At 45.2% G+C, this 22,839-nt stretch overlaps 1 protein-coding gene across 2 annotated transcripts; it reads left to right on the top strand.

Moving 5' to 3' along the window:
- Window positions 1-100: 100 nt before the first annotated feature.
- On the top strand, window positions 101-7,889 carry LOC110535719 (DNA methyltransferase 1-associated protein 1). 2 transcript variants are annotated; one of them, XM_021621043.2, is made up of 11 exons: window positions 101-258; window positions 707-813; window positions 1,018-1,109; window positions 1,330-1,525; window positions 1,781-1,939; window positions 2,139-2,306; window positions 2,426-2,611; window positions 2,726-2,797; window positions 4,386-4,458; window positions 5,864-6,174; window positions 7,188-7,889. In XM_021621043.2, the coding sequence occupies exons 2-11, from the start codon at window positions 718-720 to the stop codon at window positions 7,245-7,247; spliced, it is 1,413 nt and encodes a 470-aa protein (XP_021476718.1). In that variant the 5' UTR covers window positions 101-258; window positions 707-717; the 3' UTR covers window positions 7,248-7,889. The 2 variants fall into 2 exon arrangements, with proteins under 2 accessions (XP_021476718.1, XP_021476633.1); XM_021620958.2 differs by having other exon boundaries at window positions 1,327-1,525.
- The last annotated feature ends 14,950 nt before the right edge of the window (window positions 7,890-22,839 follow it).

The raw sequence follows: 22,839 nt of genomic DNA, 5'->3' as shown, positions 1-22,839 counted from the left end.
AAATAAATAAATACGTTTTTTTTTTTACGTGGGTAAATCATTTAGTTCCAAGTTCACCCCCTCCGCATCAGTAAGTGGCGACAAACTTATTACAGAAGGGGCTTTACTGGCGAAGAAGAATTACTTCCGGTTTCCGCTGAACGCAAGCTTGTTGATTATAGCTTGTTGTTAGCCGGTTAGCTAGCTAGCCAATTTTTATACTTTCACAGAATATTTGCTTTAAAAGGACAAAAACAGACGCGTGGATTCACCAAAAAGGTAAACGTTACGTTGAAAATGAACTATTTCATAACTAGCTATGTCCCTGCTGAGCTTTAGCGCGGCAACGTTTGCCAAAGCCGGCTAGCTGAACATATTTGCTTGAAAGCTAACGTTAACTAGTCAACGTGAGCGACGCATTAATTAACTAGCTAAATTATCGACACAAAATTCAGGTGTCCTCTTTGAATACACTTAATACATATGTTAACTTAATTATTAATCCATAAATTATAGACTGCTAACGTTGGTTTCCTGCAAAGACCGAGTAGTAGCCTCTGCAAAGAGATTAGCTAACTACATTGCTTGCTAGCTCCGCTTGCCATGTCTAGCCAATAACGTTTGGTAACGTGATAGTAACTTGATAGTTAGGTGAGCTATCAGGTGATGACATATACATTTGACACACAATGACAGAATACAAATACAGAGTAACTATTCTTTACAGCACACGTCATCATGGCAGCTGGTGCCGATGTGAGAGATATTCTGGAGTTGGCCGGAGGGGACAATGATGGGCCGATCAGTAAGAAGGATTTCATCAACTCCGAGAAGGTAAGAATGATGTCCTCTGGTCACAACCTGCCGAGGACCTGTCTTTTGATGGTGTGTGAGAGTGGCTTGTGTGGAACAACTTACTGTGTCCCAACTGTCCAATGTTGAGTTTCATTAGCACAAGCCTATCAACTGACAGTCTATCGTTTACATCTAAATTGCACAGTTGACAATCTGCACTCAACCTTAATCCCCCCATTACAGAAAAAGGCCAAGAAAACAACTGAAACGTTGACCTTCAAGAGACCAGAGGGGATGCACAGAGAGGTGTACGCCTTGCTCTACTCAGACAAGAAGTAGGAACCCTGTTTGACCCAAACTCCCTCTGTCTGTCTGCCCTGCCTCTTGGGCTGAACATACTCCATTTTTTTACTTTTGAGTTGTTAGATACTTCTGCGCTGTTGGAGCTAGGAATACAAGCATTTCGTTACATCCGCAATAACATCTACTAAATATGTGTGTGTGACCAATAAAATTACTGAATTAGTATTCTGACCACCACCTGTCTCTCAGCAGAGATGCTCCCCCCCTGCTGCCCAGTGACACTACTCAGGGCTACCGGACAGTGAAGGCCAAGTTGGGCTGTAAGCGGGTGCGACCCTGGAAATGGATGCCCTTCACCAACCCAGCCCGACGAGACGGAGCCGTCTTCCACCACTGGAGACGCATGGCAGAGGAAGGCAAGGACTACCCCTTCGCCCGCTTCAATAAGGTAAGGAGAGGGGTTTCTCTCTGCTGTCTCTCATAGCTTTTATCTCTTTATTGTTCACTTCATCACTGTCAGTCTCACACATCTCTCCATCTCCCTCGCTCTCCATCTCTCCATCTCTACCTCCCTCACTCCATACCCCTTCCCTCTCTCCATCTCTCTCCCTCCCTGTGACCACTCGTCTCCCTCTCTTTCAATTCAAAGGGGCTTTATTGCCAAAGCAAATGCAAAAATCTCTCTCCGTCTCCTCCTCCCTAGGCAGTGCAGGTGCCAGTGTACTCGGAGCAGGAGTACCAGATGTATCTCCATGATGACGGCTGGACCAAGGCGGAGACGGACCACCTGTTTGACCTGTGCAAGCGCTTTGACCTGCGCTTCATCGTCGTCCACGACCGCTACGACCATCAGCAATACAGAGTTAGGAGGCTATCTATGACTGACATTACACACACACACATTTTAAATACAGAATTTGAATCCACAAATCACAATACAGAAAAGAAGGATTCAAGTATTTCAAAACATTTAGAATATTTGAATGTGTTGCATCGTGAAATATAATGTCTTCCCATGATAATTGTACCTGCCGGTAACATTTCGGTATTTTTACTTTCAGAAACGTTCAACGGAGGACCTGAAGGAACGTTACTACAACATTTGCGGTAAGCTGACCAAGGTCCGCGCTGCAACAGGGACAGAGCCCAAGATGTACGTATTTGACGCGGGTCACGAGAGGCGCAGGAAAGAGCAGCTGGAGAGATTATTCAACCGCACGCCTGATCAGGTTAGCAGCACTTCCCCAAAGACAATTCCACTGTTAGTGTTGAAGGTTGAAATGGTAGTCCAAGATAATAGTTGTCTTAATCCCTCGCTCATGTTGCACTTCCCCGTTTTGCCCTGAAGGTGGCAGAAGAGGAGTATCTGATGCAGGAGCTGAGGAAGATGGAGAGCAGGAAGAAGGATCGTGAGAAGAAGGCCCAGGACCTGCAGAAGCTCATCACAGCAGCAGACACCAACACAGAGATGAGACGTGCCGAGCGCAAGGCCACCAAGAAGAAGCTCCCGCTGAAACGAGAGATGGAGAAACCGGTATACAAACACTCCCATTCGCCCAATCGCTTAATAAGCAACCTGATGCCACCCTGCTTGTTTGTCTTGTCTCTGTGCTCACCTCTCTACTGTCTCCCTGTCTGTCCACAACAGACTGTTCCTGAGACGGCAGGCATCAAATTCCCTGACTTCAAATCAGCTGGAGTCACGCTGCGCAGCCAGAGGGTAAGCATGGCCATGCACTAAAATGATCAGTCACACATGATCTGTATAGGAATAGTATATTGATTTGCTTAGATAGTTCCCCCTCCAAATATCACAATAGGACCTTCGCTTCCCTCTCAAAGACCAATATAAAGCATTTTCATTGAAACACCATAGAGAACTCTCATTAAAACACCATAAAGAACTCTCATTAAAACAACATAAAGAACTCCCATTAAAACAACATAAAGAACTCTCATTAAAATACCATAAAGAACTCTCATTGGAACACCATAAAGAACTCCCATTAAAACAACATAAAGAACTCCCATTAAAATACCATAAAGAACTCTCATTGGAACACCATAAAGAACTCCCATTAAAATACCATAAAGAACTCTCATTGGAACACCATAAAGAACTCCCATTAAAATACCATAAAGAACTCTCATTGGAACACCATAAAGAACTCCCATTAAAATACCATAAAGAACTCTCATTGGAACACCATAAAGAACTCCCATTAAAATACCATAAAGAACTCTCATTGGAACACCATAAAGAACTAATTAAAACACCATAAAGAACTCTCATTAAAACACCATAAAGAACTCCCATTTGAATGACCATAAAGAACTCCCATTTGAAACACCATAAAGAACTCTCATTTGAAACACCGTAAAGAACTCTCATTTGAAACACCGTAAAGAACTCTCATTTGAAACACCGTAAAGAACTCTCATTTGAAACACCGTAAAGAACTCTCATTTGAAACTCCACTAACGCTCTATTTTAAAAGTATAATTTACTTGTCTAGAATGATATCATACTGCAGCATGTGATGTATGCTCATAGTGGATGGAGCATGTTAGACCTGGCTCTGTCCCAAATGGCACCCTATTCCCTGTATAGTGCGCTACTAAAAAGTAATATCGCAATATTATTTTGGGATAATATAAATACGTTTTTGATTTTTTTGATAGGTAGTGTTAGCTAGCATGAGTTGGCTGTACCTGCACCAAAACTTCATCCTGTAGTTTGTTCTCATCTTCTTTTTAAATAGTGAGCCAACATGTTTTCAGCACTTTTATTTCCATGAGTGCTAAACCCATTTTCTCATGCTCTTTCTTGTCTCTCTGCAGCAGACGTATAGAGAGCAATATGTTTGGAACCTCGAATCACAATAAAATCACGTTATCGAATCGCAATACATATCGTATCAGCACCTAAGTACCGTGATAATATCGTGTTGTGAAGTCCGTGGCAATTCCCAGCCCTAGTGAATAGGGGGCCATTTGGGACCTTTCCCTTGCTCTCATCAGCAAAACCATGATTTATGCCATTAGCGGCATGCTAATATCTGTAGGATGTAGCAGAGGGGGCTTATTCATCTCCCATGACTAATGGGGAGATGCTGCTCTCTATGTAAAATGCATTGTGGGTAAAGGAGTGGAGTGTAGTGCTCCACAGTTAATCTGTCAAATAAACTGGGGCAGATAAAAGCATTTTGATCAGCCACTCTGAAGTGCATTTCAGACGAATTAACCGCCAGAGGTGAAGATGTTTATCCCCATACACCCCAACATATTATTTTCTGTGTGTCTTACAGATGAAGCTGCCGAGCTCGGTAGGCCAGAAGAAGATCAAGGCCATTGACCAGATCCTGACAGAGAGGGAAGTGGGTGAGTTCAGTTAGGCATAATACCTACCATAATCTCCTCAGCATAAATGTTAAACAGCAAACCAAGGCACTGTCTGACTCACACAAACAACCAGACCTGGGTTCAAATATGTGTATTATTTGTTATTGAAATACTTATTTTCTGTGTGTATTAGAGTATTTAAAAAATATCATTTTTTAAAATGTAACTTTTTTTATTTAACTAGGCAAGTCAGTTTTAAGAACAAATTCTTACTTACAATGACGACCTTACTGGGGAACAGTGGGTTAACTGCCTTGTTCAGGGGCAGAATGACAGATTTTTACCTTTTCAACTCGGGATTTGGTCCAGCAACCTTTCGATTACTGGCCCAAACCTCTAACCACAAGGCTTGACGTTGGAGGCGGCTTATGGTAGAGAAATGCAACATTTAAATTCTCTGGCACAGCTCTGGTGGACATTCCTAAAGTCAGCATGCCAATTGCATACTCCCTCAACTAGTGGCCTTTTATAGTTTCCAGCGCAAGGTGCACCTGTGTAATGATCATGCTGTTTAATCAGATTCTTGATATGCCACAACTGTAAGGTGGAGGGATTATCTTGCCAAAGAAAAATGCTCATTAACAGGGATATAAACACATTTGTGCATATAGAACATTTCTACAGTATTTTATTTATTTTATGAAACGTGGGACCAACACTTTACATGTTGCATTTAGATTTTTGTTCAGTGTAACATTTAAACCCAGGTCTGGTAATAACATCTACCATTCCAATATAAATATCTCCCTCTCTAACTTTAAGCACCAGCTGTCAGAGCAGCTCACAGATCACTGCACCTGTACATAGCCCATCTGTAAATAGGCCATCCAACTACCTCAGCCCCATACTGTTATTCATTTTTTTTGCTCCTTTGCACCCCAGTATCTCTACTTGCACATTCATCTTCTGCACATTTATCACTCCAGTGTTTAATTGCTTAATTTTAATTATTTTGCCACTATGGCCTATTTATTGTCTTATCTTATCTCATTTGCACACACTGTATATATAGACTTTTCTATTGTGTTATTGACTGCATGTTTGTTTATTCCATGTGTAACTCTCCGTTTTGGTGTTTGTGTCGCACTGCTTTACTTTATCTTGGCCAGGTCACAGTTGTAAATGAGAACTTGTTCTCAACTGGCCTACCTGGTTAAATAAAGGTGAAATAAAATAATAAAAAATAGAGTAAACACAGACCAAGGCACTCTGACTAGATAGTTGGACTTAAATATCCTTTGAGATGATTTGTCCATGTAGGTCAAGTAAAACAAGGCAAACCGTTTGGTTACTGCCAATGCATTGTGGTTCTCGTACAATGGTTAGTGGGATATTTCCTATCTGTGTGTGTTTTATCTTTCCCTACGCTGCTCTCTCTGTGTAGACCTGAACCCCATGCCCACAGAGGAGATAGTCCAGATGTTCAACGAGCTGCGCAGTGACCTGGTGCTGGTCTATGAGCTGAAGCAGGCCCACGGTAACTGTGAGTACGAACAACAGATGCTACGCCACCGCTACGAGGCCCTGCTGAAGGCTGGAGGAGGAGGGGGGGTCCCCGTCGGGCCCCCAGGAGGAGGAGGACTAGAGGCCCCTGGGGGCCCCGAGGTCCCCGCCTGGCCCGGCCCAGACGACATCAAGGGCGAGGCCAAGGAGCAGATCATCGATGTGGTGGGAGCTCCGCTCACCCCCAACTCAGTAAGTCTCTCAGCCCACCCCGCTCACAAAAACCATTAGGCACCAAAGTAAGCATTTCACGGTAAGGTTGTATTCGGCAGGTGTATATGTGACAAATAAAATTTGATATGATTTGAAATGGAATTAAACCGACCGACACGTGAGGGACTACCTGAACCAGGGATGCAAACTGGTCACCTTTTTCTGTGAAATTTGCCATTTTGAATCCAAAATAGGTGACCTGTGTGATTCGTGTAGATCCGATGACAAACGTTTGGGAGGGGAGAGGGAGGGTTTGGATCACTACTGGTTGGATTCTACTTTATTTTACTCAGTGAATGTTATTCTTGCACACATGTAGCTTTGTTCTCTTGATCGATATCTATAGTGGCCACTATAATACAGCTAAAATAGAATGCCTGTTTGTTTCATTCTATTGCTACTTTAAGATGTTTTTTTCCCAAGTGGAATATTTAGATGCGTGTGGTCACAAGCGTTCTATTATAAAGGCCTTTATGGCCAACTGCAATATTAGTGTATTGTTTCTTTCTCAAGACTTGTGTCGTTTTCAGTAAAGTCTAGGCAACAAATAACATTGGATTGCTTTCTTTACATTTTTTAGCTGTGAGTTGGGTTCATATGGACCACTTTTTATTTTACACACTGAGACGGATCATGTAGATCATATTCTTTGTTGTTTAATTAGTTCCAACCTGCATTTCTCCATATCAGAGATGTTTTGCATGTTTGTGTCATCTTTTTGAGCCCTCACCAGTTTGCATCCCTGCTAAAGTTGTCCAGTAAAAAATGCCTATTTTCGTTGTCCGTTGCAACACGTTTTGATACTGTATCCTAATGAATACGACCCTGTTGTTTTAACCGGAGGTAGCTGAATACAACTTGTCAATGAGAATACATTTAGAAAATGTTCCAATGTGCACAGTTCATAGTTTAGTGTGAAATGATGCAGGTTTATACATGTTCTGGACCAACGGCTGACAGCGTTTGGTGCATTTTTTGGTGTGTCTTTCCAGCGTAAACGCAGAGAATCCGCATCCAGCTCCTCGTCCATCAAGAAGGTGAAGAAGCCGTAACGTCAAGCCCTGGTGTTTTATGGGACTGTGGAGAAGAGGAGAGTGGATGAGGTCACAGCCGCCACCCTGGCCTCGGTTCAGCGGCCCACAGAACAGAATGCTGGAGATGGGGGGGTGGGGGGGGAGTCATCCACCCCTCTGACAAATAACAAACAACCCCCCATCACACACACCCATGAATATGACTGATACACAGGAATAATACCCCCCACCAACACATCCCCTTTACAGCCAATGGACCCCCCCCAGCCTATCATGACAGCGACAACGACCGACATCCCATTTCATTACTCCTCTCCCTCCTTTGCCCAGGCTGAGATGAGGCCAGATAAACTGTAAATAGCCAGAGTGAGCTAATTGAGCCATGGGGAGAGGAACGTCTATTTGAGATTGGGGCAGGGGGGTGGGACCTCTGGCCACTGTCTTTTTGTTTCTCATCATGCTGTTTTGTTACCTGGGCTGTGTAGTTTTGTGTCTTACCTCTTAGTTGGCGGCTCGCCCTGTCATTGCGGTCAAAGTGACACTTCCTTACTCAGATGAGTCAAAAGACAGGCTCGGGTGGACTGTTGTCCTCACTGTCTGAAAAGAGAGGAAAGCAATCTGCTCCATTACCCATTCAATAAACATCTTTGTTTTTTCAAATGGTCTTGTGTGCTAATATCTCACGGCTAGCATAGTACCTGTATGTAACTCATGCTAGAATCAGTCTGACCCCTCTATATGAAAGGTAGGACTAGTGGGCAGTAATATTTAACATGTGGGGGTATATACTCCACATGCAACTCGTAATAAGACAAAGTCATTTGCCTATTCAAATGTTTGACTCCATAAAGATTATTAAAATAAGCAAGCGTTAGGCAATGAGTTGACACTGACACGTAAGAATTGGTCTGACAATTGTCAAGATCAAAGGCAGATATTTTAACAATGAATGTGTTCACATACAAGGTAGGAAGCTTCAGTTACATAGCATTAACAAGCATTCCAAGAATATAGATCCTAAGGTTAAGCATGAACAAGGAGATGCTTACTAGGCCTGAGGCCTAAAAGTCTAGGAAATTCAAACGAGTCATACAACCTTCCTCCATGGGCAGGATACAGGGTAAGAGAGAACAAAAGGCATTTAATTAAATTTATAACATCTGAAGGTGTAGTAACCTTGCAACCCAAAACCAACCACCTTTGACCAATCAAAGATACCAAGTTTACAGAATAACCTGACCACCAAGGCCCAGTCTCCACAGGGTGTCAGTGAATAACCTGACCACCAAGGCCCAGTCTCCACAGGGTGTCAGTGAATATCCTGACCACCAAGGTCCAGTCTCCACAGGGTGTCAGTGAATAACCTGACTACCAAGGCCCAGTCTCCACAGGGTGTCAGTGAATAACCTGACCACCAAGGCCCAGTCTCCACAGGGTGTCAGTGAATAATCTGACCACCAAGGCCCAGTCTCCACAGGGTGTCAGTGAATAACCTGACCACCAAGGCCCAGTCTCCACAGGGTGTCAGTGAATAACCTGACCACCAAGGCCCAGTCTCCACAGGGTGTCAGTGAATAACCTGACCACCAAGGCCCAGTCTCCACAGGGTGTCAGTGAATAACCTGACCACCAAGGCCCAGTCTCCACAGGGTGTCAGCGCATCTAAGAGCTTGTGTGGGGGGTGAGGCCCAAGTAAATAAGACAGAATTCCTAAGAAGACAAAACAGTAATTGAGTTCACCCTGTCCAGATATAAGCTACCACAGAGATCATACATCCATGTAGATAACATCAGAGTTATCCTCAGTGAACAATAACCACAGAGATCATACATCCATGTAGATAACATCAGAGTTATCCTCAGTGAACAGTAACCACAGAGATCATACATCCATGTAGATAACATCAGAGTTATCCTCAGTGAACAATAACCACAGAGATCATACATCCATGTAGATAACATCAGAGTTATCCTCAGTGAACAATAACCACAGAGATCATACATCCATGTAGATAACATCAGAGTTATCCTCAGTGAACAATAACCACAGAGATCATACATCCATGTAGATAACATCAGAGTTATCCTCAGTGAACAATAACCGCAGAGATCATACATCCATGTAGATAACATCAGAGTTATCCTCAGTGAACAATAACCACAGAGATCATACATCCATGTAGATAACATCAGAGTTATCCTCAGTGAACAATAACCACAGAGATCATACATCCATGTAGATAACATCAGAGTTATCCTCAGTGAACAATAACCACAGAGATCATACATCCATGTAGATAACAGAGTTATCCTCAGTGAACAATAACCACAGAGATCATACATCCATGTAGATAACATCAGAGTTATCCTCAGTGAACAATAACCACAGAGATCATACATCCATGTAGATAACATCAGAGTTATCCTCAGTGAACAATAACCACAGAGATCATACATCCATGTAGATAACATCAGAGTTATCCTCAGTGAACAATAACCACAGAGATCATACATCCATGTAGATAACATCAGAGTTATCCTCAGTGAACAATAACCACAGAGATCATACATCCATGTAGATAACATCAGAGTTATCCTCAGAGAACAATAACCACAGAGATCATACATCCATGTAGATAACATCAGAGTTATCCTCAGTGAACAGTAACCACAGAGATCATACATCCATGTAGATAACATCAGAGTTATCCTCAGTGAACAATAACCACAGAGATCATAAATTCCACTTTCAAAGATAATTAGTCAAAATCCAGATTTTCATTGTAAATGGTTTGGGGCAGTGTGTCACAGCATCATCGGACTGAGTTTGTTGTCATTGCAGGCAATCTCAACACTGTGCGTTACAGGGAAGACTTCTCCTCCCTCATGTGGTACCCTTTCTGCAGGCTCAACCAGCATGACAATGCCACCAGCCATACTGCTCATTCTGTGCGTGATTTCCTGCAAGACAGGAATGTCAGTGTTCTGCCATGGCCAGCGAAGAGCCCGGATCTCAATCCCATTGAGCACGTCTGGGACCTGAGGGTTAGGGCCATTCCCCCCAGAAATGTCTAAGAACTTGCAGGTGCCTTGGTGAAAGAGTGGGGTAACATCTCACAGCAAGAACTGGTAAATCTGGAGCAGTCCATGAGGAGATGTACTGCAGTACTTAATGCAGCTGGTGGCCACACCAGATACTGACTGTTACTTTTGATTTTGACCCCTCCTTTGTCCAGGGACACATTATTCCATTTATGTTAGTCACATGTCTGTGGAACTTGTTCAGTTTATGTCTCAGCTGTTGACTCTTATGTTCATACAAATATTTACACATGTTAAGTTTGCTGAAAATAAACGCAGTTGACAGTGAGAGGACATTTCTGTTTTTGCTGAGTTTACATCCATATCGATAGCATCAGAGTTCTCCTCAGTGAACAAGTTTCACATAGATACCAAACATGGATACTTTAGCATTAGTCTGTCACAATAGTCAGTCCTCTGAACACTATAACAGAGATACATTTTGTCCCCTCAGAGGGGGAAGGTCTGACTAGTCCTTGGTCATTGCCCTTTGTTACTGGACCATTTCTATGCAGCTCCATGTGGCAGAGAACACATAAATTAGGGCCGAGCCTACAGGGCTAATCCCTCAAATCACCAGGCAAATTGTCCTAAAAAATAGGGATGAACGAGATTGAGAAGACAGCCTACAACGGAGTGTGATGGAGAGGAGTCTTCGATTTCCTCAAGAACAGCCTGAATTCTTTGGGGCATGGGAACGTTGCTCAATTGGTTTCACGGGACCTAACGTGTGCCAGGAAAACATCATTACACCACCACCACCAGCCTGTACCGTTGACACCAGGCAGGATGAGGCCATGGACTAATGCTGCTCATGCCAAATCCTGACTTGAGGCCATGGACTAATGCTGCTCATGCCAAATCCTGACTTTGCCATCAGCATGACGTAATAGGAACCAGGATCATCGGACCAAGCCATGTTTTTCCCGTCTCAGTTGTCCAGTGCTGGTGATCGCGTACCCACTGGAGACAATTCTTCTTGTTTTTAGATGATAGGAGTCGAACAAGGTGTGGTCGTGACAAGGACCGACGAGTTGTGCGTTCCGAGATGTCGTTCTGCACACCACTGTTGTACTGTGTCATTATTTGCCTGTTTGTGGCCCACCTGTTAGCTTGCCCGATTCTTGCCATTCTCCTTCCACCTCTCATCAACGAGCTGTTTTCACCCACAGGACTGCCGCTGACTGGATGTTTTTTTTGTTTGTCGCATCATTCTTAATAAACCCTAAACACTGTCGTGCGTGAAAAGCACAGGAGGCCGGCCGTTTCTGAGATATTGGAACCGGCGAGCCTGGTACCAATGATCATACCACGCTCAAAGTTGTTTACGTCACTTGTTTTGACCATTCCAGCGTTCAATCGAACAGTGACTGAATGCCTCGATGCCTGTCTGACTGTTATATAGCAAGTCACAGCCATGTGACTGTAGGAACAAACCATTTTCGTGAATGGGGTGGTGTACATAATTAACTGGCCACTGAGTGTATATTAATTCATGTTCATCACACATTTGTTAAAGTGATAGTTCACTAAAATGATAAATACACTATATCATATGGAGAACTAGCAAAGTTGCTAAAGCTTAGTTCTGGATGAGTAAACCAATATATTTTTCTGGTCTCTGACACCCAAAGTCAGTAACCTACTAGCTAACTATCAATAAAATGTGTTAAGTTTGTAATTTTAGTGAAACACCCCTTCCATGGAGGTTTTCGTATTGATATAGAAAAGGACAAAAACAGCAATGCCTATCCACTGGGCCTTAAGCAAGCTCTAAAGGGCCGTCCACACCAAGGATGATAACTATAGCAATAATTATAACGGTAACTATAACGATAATTCAAATGATGAGGAGCATTCACACTACAACGATAACTGCAAAAAGTGGAGAACAATAACGAGAGCTATTGTTTGGATCACTTTCAGAGTGATTCCATGCTTGCTAGCTAGCCTAGCTTCCTTCCTAGCCTAACTTCCATCCTCTCAGTCCAGGGGCACAATGTATGAATTTATCTTTGGATCAGAATCGCTGTTATAATCATTGGCCAGTACAGAGAATTAAGTAAAACCACAAGTCCAAATCCCTATTTCCATCCATGGCTAATTTAAGAAAGAGAAAATGTTTGCTAGCTAGCTAGCCACCAGAGGACAACAACACAAGCTGCAACAATTCCCATTTTTTCTGTCAATGTCGTTGTGCACTCAATGTGATATTATTGGTGAGAAGCCAAATCCCAACTGGCTTCCATTGACACTTTTTCTTCGTGCACCAGGACCATTCACAGTTGAGCTCATTCAGTTTAGCTCAACGCTGAGTTGCTATTATTTATACTTTTCTTATCAAGGGAGGTCAAATGCTCGCTGGCTTCCCTTGAGTTCAATGCTACGGGCGGTAACAATGTCATACTATTTTTGACCAGACAGCATCAGATAGATTGGCTACACATATGCAGACAGAGAGGCGCTGTTTTGCCCACTCAGATGCTTTCTCCAGGGAGATATATTCAGCCTCTTGTGAATTGAAGGAGAATTATGAAACACAGAGAGACTAAATATGAATTATTGTATATGTTTTTTTATTTTTTTATTGATACATTTTTGGGGGAAACCTAACTTCCTGTGGCATCCATGAATACTGTACATTCAAAACATAGGGCTTCATAGCAGTTGTTGAATATGAATATTCACTTCAGTTTACAGCCTATATAGAAACCTATACTTTCTAGAAAAAATATATAAAATGTATTATTGTGTTGTTTTAGCTTATGGATAATCATTTTCTTGTCCCTAGAAAGTTCATCAATTGGGGAGATTTTCGAGCTGTGTGCCTGCGGGGACAGGAGTGCAACCTGGGGAGCACACTATAGCTGTAGTTCTTGGCTACTCTACTAATCTACCAACTGAATTTTGCTCTGTCCAGAGTACATGAGGGGGTACCCCCTCATGTGCATTTTACCATGAGTCTTCTCATGTACCCCCTGTGGATAGGCCAAGTACCCCCAGGTGTCCCGGGAACCACTGCACTATAGGCTACCTGTCATTTCATAATCTGCTCAAAAAATACAAGGCACCTGTATATATTTGTTTTTACCATAAATAACTTCAGTTATGGCCATTCTTCTGAAAAAGTGGATTAAAAATATGAAAGTAATTGCAAAAGAGGACCATGATATGAATATTCAAAGGGTAGGGTCTATGCTTTTGCTTTTGAGATAATGCGTATTTTTCAAGTCCCAGATCTCAGAACTGTTTTGTGATGTCTTCCTCTTTCATGACTCAATAAGTACCTTACATACAGTTATTTGTTTATTGACAACTCAGCATTGTGTGATTGGATTGCAGATACCACCTTAAAGCACCATGTTCAAAGGTGTTTGCGTAGAAATGACTTTCTGAATATTATTATTTTTTGTCGTATATTTACTTTTTCACAAATCTGACTTATCTCACCTGAAGAGCAACTATGTGAATAACACATTTTATACCAAAATGTTAGATAGAACCTTATAGTCCCAAGGTCTCGATTTGTTGATGTAATGACCTGATTAGAATCAAATATATTTGGATCACCCTTGAAAGCTACCAACAAGGTAGTCTGTTTCCATACTGTAGTGTTTAATGATAGAAGAGTAGTGTACAGCACATACAGTATGGAACCAGGCCAGGAACAGCGTGTTATGTCATACTGTACGAAACATCAGGAACACCTTTCTTAATATTGACTTTCACCTTCTTTTGCCCTCAGAACATCCTCAATTTGTTGGGGAATTTACTACAAGGTGTCGAAAGCAATTCACAGGGATGCTGGCCCATGTTGACTCTAATGCTTCCCACAGTTGTGTCAAGTTGGCTGGATGTCCTTTGGGTGGTGGACTATTCTTGATACACACGGGAAACTGTTGAGCGTGAAAAACCCAGCAGTGTTGCAGTTCTTGACACACTCCAACCAGGCGCCTGGCACCTACTATCATACCCCATTCAAAGGGGCTTAAAACTTTTGTCTTGACCATTCACCCTCTGAATGGCACACATACACAATCCATGTCTCAAGGCTTAAAAATCCTTCTTTAATAACCCCTCTCCTCCCCTTCATCTACACGGATTGAAGTTGATTTAACAGGTGACATCAACAAGGGATCATAGCTTTTACCTGGATGTACCTGGTCAGTCTATGTCATAGAAAGAGCAGGTGTTCCTAATGTTTTGTACTCAGTGTATATCCTATATCCACAAAGCCAAGTGGCAATTCTCTGGAGAGCACTTGGTGCTGGTCGATGGCACCTGGATCCAAAACTGGTGATTGGAGACTTCAGCTCGCCCAAACGAAAAGTATCCCCCTCAGCCAGAAAGAGGAGGGAGTTTAGCCACGGATATTCACTCAATTCCATTTAAATTCAGTCCATTTTACTTCTAGTTCAATTTTCTCTCAAAGGAGACATTGAGGAAAATGGATGCAAAAAAAGAAATGCCCGCGCTGAAGATGTCTACTGGTAATTTGAGGAATCTAAAATATGTTTTGATTTGTTAACACTTTTTTGGTTACTACATGATTCCATATGTGTTATTTCATAGTTTTGATGTCTTCACTATTATTCTACAATGTAAAAAGAAAAACCCTTGAATGAGTAGGTGTGTCCAAACTTTTGACTGGTACTGTATATATATAACATTTTGTTTTTGTAATTATTTTTCTGGGGTTCTGCAGCATCTTCAGCACCCTACTGTATCTGTGCATTTTAACAGTCAAAATCCCCATGATCTGGTGGTGGCACACAGGTGGGATCGGAAACCTGCTGTGTAAGAAACCATTGTCAAATTAGTATGTTAGTGTCAAACTATTGTTTCTTTCATTGTCCAACATGTTTGATTCAGTGTCCATCGGCTTAATTTTCACTCATCCATCTAGAATATATTATTTTGAATATAATATTTTGAATGACAGGGAGAGAGAGAGAGAGAGCAAGAGAGCAAGAGAGAAATATATATATATATAGAGACAGAGAGAGAGAGAGAGAGAGAGAGAGAGAGAGAGAGAGAGAGAGAGCAAGAGAGAAAGAGAGAAAAAGAGAGGGAGAGAGTGAGGCAAAACCATAACTTATGTGGCTATGTGCTATTAATTTGGAGGAACCTGCTATAGTCGGACAGGGAGCATATCTGAGGGACTCACAAGCTGTTTTCGGTGGGAGGAGTAAATTGCCCCTAATCTGGGGACAGTTTAACTTTTTCCTCACTAATGAGGTGGCAGGCAGCCTAGTGGTTAGAGTGTTGGACTAGTAACTGAAAGGCCAGATCAAATCTCTGAGCTGATAAGGTAAAAATCTGTCATTCAGCCCCTGAACACGGCAGTTAACCCACTGTTCCTAGGCTGTCATTGAAAATAAGAAATTGTTCTTAACTGACTAGCCTAGTTAAATAAAGGTCAAATAAAAATAATGGTTAAGTTTATGATTGGGGGAGGGAAAGCTGATTCTAGATCTAAACCCATGGGAAACTTCACCCCAGAGCGTGGAAGGCGGAGAGAGGCTGGTAACACAGTTAAATGGATTCCTGGTGTCTATATATCATGTTGAAAATTGGCTCGTAAATCCACTGGTTTTGATCCATGGAACCCATCGCTGCTTGAAAAAACCTCAGTAAATGTGTAATTTCTCCCTTGACGGAGCAGAGACGAGAGGTGATCATTCTTGTTCTCTCTCTCTCCTACCCTCTCCATCCCCCTGTATTCAGTGGAGCGCTAGGCTTGTATTGGATTAATGCTTTCCTCTCCTCCTCTTCTCTCCTTCTCTCCTCCTCTCCTCCTTTTCTCTTCTCCTCCTCCTCTCCTCCTCTTCTCCTACTCTCCTTCTCTCCTCTTCTCCTCCTCTCATCTTCTCCACCTCCTCCTCCCCTTCTCTCCTCCTCCTCTCCTCCTCTCCTTCTCTCTTCTCCTCCTCTCATTCTCTTTTCCTATTCTCCTCCTCTCCTCTTCTCCTCTCCTTCTCTCCTTCTCTCCTTTTCTCCTCCTGTCCTCTTCTCCTCTCCTTCTCTCCTCTCCCTCTCTCCTCTTCTCCTCCTCCTCACCTCTTCTCCTCCTCTCCTCTTCTCTCCTTCTCTCCTCCTCTCCTCCTTTCCTCTTCTCCTCCTCCTCTCCTCCTCTTCTCCTACTCTCCTTCTCTCCTCTTCTCCTCCTCTCATCTTCTCCACCTCCTCCTCCCCTTCTCTCCTCCTCCTCTCCTCCTCTCCTTCTCTCTTCTCCTCCTCTCATTCTCTTTTCCTATTCTCCTCCTCTCCTCTTCTCCTCTCCTTCTCTCCTTCTCTCCTTTTCTCCTCCTGTCCTCTTCTCCTCTCCTTCTCTCCTCTCCCTCTCTCCTCTTCTCCTCCTCCTCACCTCTTCTCCTCCTCTTCTCCTCTTCTCCTCCTATCCTCTTTCTCCTCCTCCTCTCCTCCTCTCCCCTTCTCCACCTCTCCTCTTCTCCTCTTCTCCTCTTCTCCTCCTCTCATCCTCTCCTCCCCCTCTTCTCCTCCTCCTCTTCTCCATCTCTCCCCTTCTCCTCCTCCTCTTCTCCATCTCTCCTCTTCTCCTCCTCTCTCTCGTTTAATGCTTATTTGATATCTTGTTTTCATCCATTTATAAAACCTGCTACTATGAGAGTGTGCTTCTGTGATCTTAGAGGTGGTGTGTGTGAGCGCGTCTGTGTGTGCATGCCCGAGTGTGTGTGTGTGTGTGGGCCTGAATGTTTGTATGTGTGTGTGTGTTTTCATTATTAACACCAGGTCCAAAATGGGTTGAAGGTGGGATGCCTCTGCCTCTCCCAAGAATCCATCTGGATCAGCTGTAAGCTACACCACACGCTCCTCTGCTCCAGTGTGTGTGTGTGTGTGTGTGTGTGTGTGTGTGTGTCTGTGTGTGTATGTGTCTGTGTGTGTCTGTGTGTGTCTGTGTGTGTCTGTGTGTCTGTGTGTGTGTGTGTGTGTGTCTGTGTGTCTGTGTGTCTGTGTGTGTGCGTGTGTCTGTGTGTGTCTGTGTGTCTGTGTGTCTGTGTGTGTGTCTGTGTGTCTGTGTGTGTGTGTGTGTGTGTGTGTGTGTGTGTGTGTGTGTGTGTGTGTGTGTGTGTGTGTGTGTGTGTGTGTGGGCCTGAATGTTTGTATGTGTGTGTGTGTTTTCATTATTAACACCAGGTCCAAAATGGGTTGAAGGTGGGATGCCTCTGCCTCTCCCAAGAATCCATCTGGATCAGCTGTAAGCTACACCACACGCTCCTCTGCTCCAGTGTGTGTGTGTGTGTGTGTGTGTGTGTGTGTGTGTGTGTGTATGTGTGTGTGTGTGTGTGTCTGTCTGTGTGTGTGTGTGTGTGTGTGTGTCTGTGTGTCTCTGTGTCTCTGTGTGTCTGTGTGTCTGTGTGTGTGTGTCTGTGTGTGTCTGTGTGTGTCTGTGTGTGTGTGTGTGTGTGTGTGTCTGTGTCTGTGTCTGTGTGTGTGTGTGTGTCTGTGTGTGTGTGTGTGTGTGTGTGTGTGTGTGTGTCTGTGTGTCTGTGTGTGTGTGTGTGTGTGTCTGTGTGTCTGTGTGTGTGTGTGTGTCTGTGTGTGTCTGTGTGTGTCTGTGTGTGTGTGTGTCTGTGTGTGTGTGTGTGTCTGTGTGTGTCTGTGTGTGTGTGTCTGTCTGTCTGTGTGTGTGTGTGTGTGTGTGTGTGTGTGTGTCTATGTGTGTGTGTGTGTGTGTGTGTCTGTGTGTGTGTGTGTCTGTGTGTGTCTGTGTGTGTGTGTGTGTGTGTGTGTGTGTGTGTGTGTGTGTGTGTGTGTGTGTGTGTGTGTGTGTGTGTGTGTGTGTGTGTGTGTGTGTGTGTGTGGTGGTGATGTGAAAGCATGAGGTAAAACACCAACTGAACAGCAATGGATGTTAGGTGATGGGAGGCAGATGGGATCTCTTTATCAACCATTGGACTGTGCCTTTAATCAGGGCCTAATCGGTGGGAGGGGTTTTATCATAATTGAGCTATGTCCTGGCTAATATGTCACTGTGGCATGACTGCGCGGGTAGGACAGGGTAAGACTGGGGACAGACGTCTGGTAAAAGACAGAGACTGGGACCGATAGAGACGGGTGCATCCCCGATAGAGACGGGTGCATTTGATCATAGGGCTCTATTCCCTTTATAGTGTACCGCTTTTGATCAAGGCCCATAGGGCTCTATTCCCTTTATAGTGTACCGCTTTTGATCAAGGCCCATAGGGCTCTATTCCCTTTATAGTGTACCGCTTTTGATCAAGGCCCATAGGGCTCTATTCCCTTTATAGTGTACCGCTTTTGATCAAGGCCCATAGGGCTCTGGTCAAAAGTAGAGCATTATAAAGGAAATAAGGTTACATCTGGGAAGGAGACAGCTATTACAGGAAGTGACATAAAAAGGGCTGCTCTTGTCTGAAGATGGTGGATTCCGCTGTCATCTTTGATAGAAATACGTATGTCATGTCTCGCAACATAAAACTCTGTGGTCAAACTATGGTGATATAACCACATTATCTGTGTCCATATAATGACATGTCTAACATATTATGTATTCCACATCTCTGTTTGATAAGCACATTGAATGACATCACATTTAATATCTTCATGCAGTAGGGACTCTACATTACCAACCTGTCTATCTCTTTATCAATTCTCCACGTCTCTGTCCAATGTCATTCTGACTTCCAACCTTCCTAGCTGTAGATGTGGGTCACCTCTGAGGGAAAAACTTTGAATTGTACAAGTTTACCTAATTTTATGAGATACTGTACAGCAACGTAGAGAAGGTCGGTTGAATTCTTAGATTGGTATGAACGCAAGAATCGCCTCAAGGCGGACAGTTGGAAGGAAATGTAATTTCCACTGGTTTTAGCTCATGTATAAGGCACAGCATACAGTACACAATACATTCACAATCCCCAGTGAGTACTGCTTACAGCCAAGTATTAACCCCTATGTCCACTTTCAACAGTCTCCCTACATTCATGCCCTAAAGACCTGGTAGGACAAAAATAGAGTGTAGAGAGGAAGGAGAGACTCTAGAAGTAGACTTCTCATCCCTGGAACCGTCTGCCTCTAGGGAGGCTGTGACTGAATAGAGCGTAGGACAGTTTGATAGGGTCACCTTCTCATCCCTGGAACTGTCTACCTCTGTCTACCATTTTGACAAGATGGCGCCGATAAGATGGCAACTTTGCTTCAAGTCCTTAGGAAACTGTGCGGTATTTTGTTTTTTTATGTATTATTTCTTACATTGTTAGCCCAGAAAACCTTAAGTGTTATTATATACAGCCGGAAAGAACTATTGGATACAAGAGACACAATTTACCAGCACAACCAGCACTATGACCAGGAATACCACTTTCCCAAAGTGGATCCTTTGTCTGCGCCTCCCAGGGCATTTGAATTGATTCCAGAGGCCGACCCAAAACAACCCCCGCCGGAGGGTTAATCATGGCAAGGCGACTGGAAACATGACCGAATACAAAGAGTGCAATTATTTCCTCCAGAAGGCAATCAAACAAGCAAAGCGTCATTATACAGACAAAGTGGAGTCGCAATTCAACAGCTCAAACACGAGACGTATGTGGCAGGGTCTACAGACATTCACGGATTACAAAAAGAAAACCAGCCCCGTTGCGGATATCGCGTCTTGCTCCCAAACAAATTAAACAACTTCTTTGCTCGCTTTGATGTAACGGTTTTCTTGGTGAGAAGGAGAGTCGGACCAAAATGCGGCGTATCTATTGCAATCCATGTTTAATGAAGTAACACACTAAACACAAACACTATCAAAACAATAAACTTAACGAAAACCGAAACAGCCTATACTTGTGTAACCTAACACAGAACAATGACATCAGGACACTAAGGACAATCACCCACGACAAACTCAAAGAATATGGCTGCCTAAATATGGTTCCCAATCAGAGACAACGATAAACACCTGCCTCTGATTGAGAACCACTTCAGACAGCCATAGACTTAGCTAGAACACCCCACTAGCTACAATCCCCATACATACACACCACATACAAAAACCCATGCCACACCCTGGCCTGACCAAATAAATAAAGATAAACACAAAATACTTTGACCAGGGTGTGACAGAACCCCCCCCCTAAAGTGCGGACTCCCGAACGCACCTCAAAACAATAGGGAGGGTCCGGGTGGGCGTCTGTCCATGGTGGCGGCTCCGGCGCGGGACGTGGACCCCACTCAATCAATGTCTTAGTCCCTTCTCCTCGCGTCCCTGGATAGTCCACCCTCGCCGCCGACCATGGCCTAGTAGTCCTCACCCAGAACCCCACTGGACTGAGGAGCAGATCGGGACTGAGGGGCAGCTCGGGACTGAGGCAGCTCGGGACTGAGGGGAAGCTCAGGAGTGAGAGGAAGCTCAGGAGTGAGAGGAAGCTCAGGAGTGAGAGGAAGCTCAGGAGTGAGAGGAAGCTCAGGCAGGTTGATGAATCTACCAGATCCTGGCTGGCTGGTGGTTTCGGCAGATCCTGGCTGACTGGCAGATCCTGGCTAACTGGCAGATCCTGGTCGACTGGCAGATCTGGCAGATCCTGGTCGACTGGCAGATCTGGCAGATCCTGGTCGACTGGCAGATCTGGCAGATCCTGGTCGACTGGCAGATCTGGAAGATCCTGGTCGACTGGCAGATCTGGAAGATCCTGGTCGACTGGCAGATCTGGAAGAGTCTGGTCGACTGGCAGATCTGGAAGAGTCTGGTCGACTGGCAGATCTGGAAGAGTCTGGTCGACTGGCAGATCTGGAAGAGTCTGGTCGACTGGCAGATCTGGAAGAGTCTGGTCGACTGGCAGATCTGGAAGAGTCTGGTCGACTGGCTGCTCCATGCTGACTGACAGCTCTGGCTGCTCCATGCTGACTGGCAGCTCTGGCTGCTCCATGCTGACTGGCTGCTCCATGCTGACTGGCAGCTCTGGCTGCTCCATGCTGACTGGCTGCTCCATGCTGACTGGCAGCTCTGGCTGCTCCATGCTGACTGGCTGCTCTGGCTGCTCCATGCTGACTGGCTGCTCCATGCTGACTGGCTGCTCCATGCTGACTGGCGGCCCTGGCTGCTCCATGCTGACTGGCGGCCCTGGCTGCTCCATGCTGACTGGCGGCCCTGGCTGCTCCATGCTGACTGGCGGCCCTGGCTGCTCCATGCTAACTGGCAGCTCTGGCGGCTCCTTGCAGACTGGCAGCTCTGGCGGCTCCTTGCAGACTGGCAGCTTTGGCGGCATCCTGCAGACAGGCAGCTCTGGCGGCTCCTTGCAGACTGGCAGCTCCTTGCAGACTGGCAGCTCCTTGCAGACTGGCAGCTCCTTGCAGACTGGCAGCTCCTTGCAGACTGGCAGCTCCTTGCAGACTGGCAGCTCTATGCTAACTGGCAGCTCTATGCTAACTGGCAGCTCTGAACAGGCGGGAGATTCCGGCAGCGCTGTAGAGAAGGAAGGCTCTAACAGCGCTAAACAGGCGGGAGACTCCGACAGCGCTGGAGAGGAGGAGGGCTCCGACAGCGCTGGACAGGCGAGGCGCACTGTAGGCCTGATGCGTGGTGCTGGCACTGGTGGTACTGGGCCGAGGACACGCACAGGAAGCCTGGTGCGGGGAGCTGCTACCGGAGGGCTGGGGTGTGGAGGTGGTACTGGAAAAACCGGACCGTGCAGGCGCACTGGAGCTCTTGAGCACCGAGCCTGCCCAACCTTACCTGGTTGAATACTCACGGTTGCCCTGCCAGTGCGGCGAGGTGGAATAGCCCGCACTGGACTATGCAGGCGAACCGGAGACACCGAGCGCAAGGCTGGTGCCATGTAAACCGGCCCAAGGAGACGCACTGGGGACCAGCTGCGTAGAGCCGGCTTCATGGCATTAGGCTCGATGCTCAATCTAGCCCGGCAGACACGCGGAGCTGGAATATACCGCACCGGGCTATGCACCCGCACTGGAGACACCGTGCGCACCACTGCATAACACGGTGCCTGTCCGGTCTCTCTAGCCCCCCGGTAAGCACAGGGAGTCTGCCCAGGTCTCCTACCTGGCATAGCCATACTCCCTGTTAGCCCCCCCCCAAGAAATTTTTGGGGCTGCCTCTCAGGCTTCCATCCGCGTCGCCGTGCTGCCTTCTCATACCAGCGCCTCTCTGCTTTCACCGCCTCCATTCTACGGTAACCCTCCTCGCACTGCTCCAGCGAATCCCAGGCGGGCTCCGGCACTCTCCCTGGGTCGGCCGCCCACCTGTCGATCTCCTCCCAAGTAGTATACTCCATACTGTACTCCTCCTTGGGCTGTTCCTGTTGTTTCTTCTCCCGCTGCACCTTAGTGCGGCTACACTCCCCTGGTTTAGCCCAGGGTCCTCTCCCGTCGAGGATTTCCTCCCATGTCCAGAAATCCTTATTGCGCTTCTCCTCGCGCTGCTCCTGCCTGTTGACACGCTGCTTGGTCCGTTGGTGGTGGGTGATTCTGTAACGGTTTTCTTGGTGAGAAGGAGAGTCGGACCAAAATGCGGCGTATCTATTGCAATCCATGTTTAATG

This window comes from Oncorhynchus mykiss, chromosome 1, assembly GCF_013265735.2.
Source record: "Oncorhynchus mykiss isolate Arlee chromosome 1, USDA_OmykA_1.1, whole genome shotgun sequence".
In the NCBI taxonomy this organism is placed as follows: Eukaryota; Metazoa; Chordata; class Actinopteri; order Salmoniformes; family Salmonidae; genus Oncorhynchus; species Oncorhynchus mykiss.
This window is presented reverse-complemented; position numbering and strand designations above follow the sequence as displayed.

Coding starts and splice junctions, on each gene's coding strand:
- LOC110535719 (XM_021620958.2), top strand. CDS start 718: ATGGCAGCTGGTGCCGATGTGAGAGATATTCTGGAGTTGGCCGGAGGG. Junction 1,110..1,326: donor TTGCTCTACTCAGACAAGAA/GTAGGAACCCTG, acceptor CCTGTCTCTCAG/CAGAGATGCTCCCCCCCTGC. Junction 2,798..4,385: donor TCACGCTGCGCAGCCAGAGG/GTAAGCATGGCC, acceptor TGTGTCTTACAG/ATGAAGCTGCCGAGCTCGGT.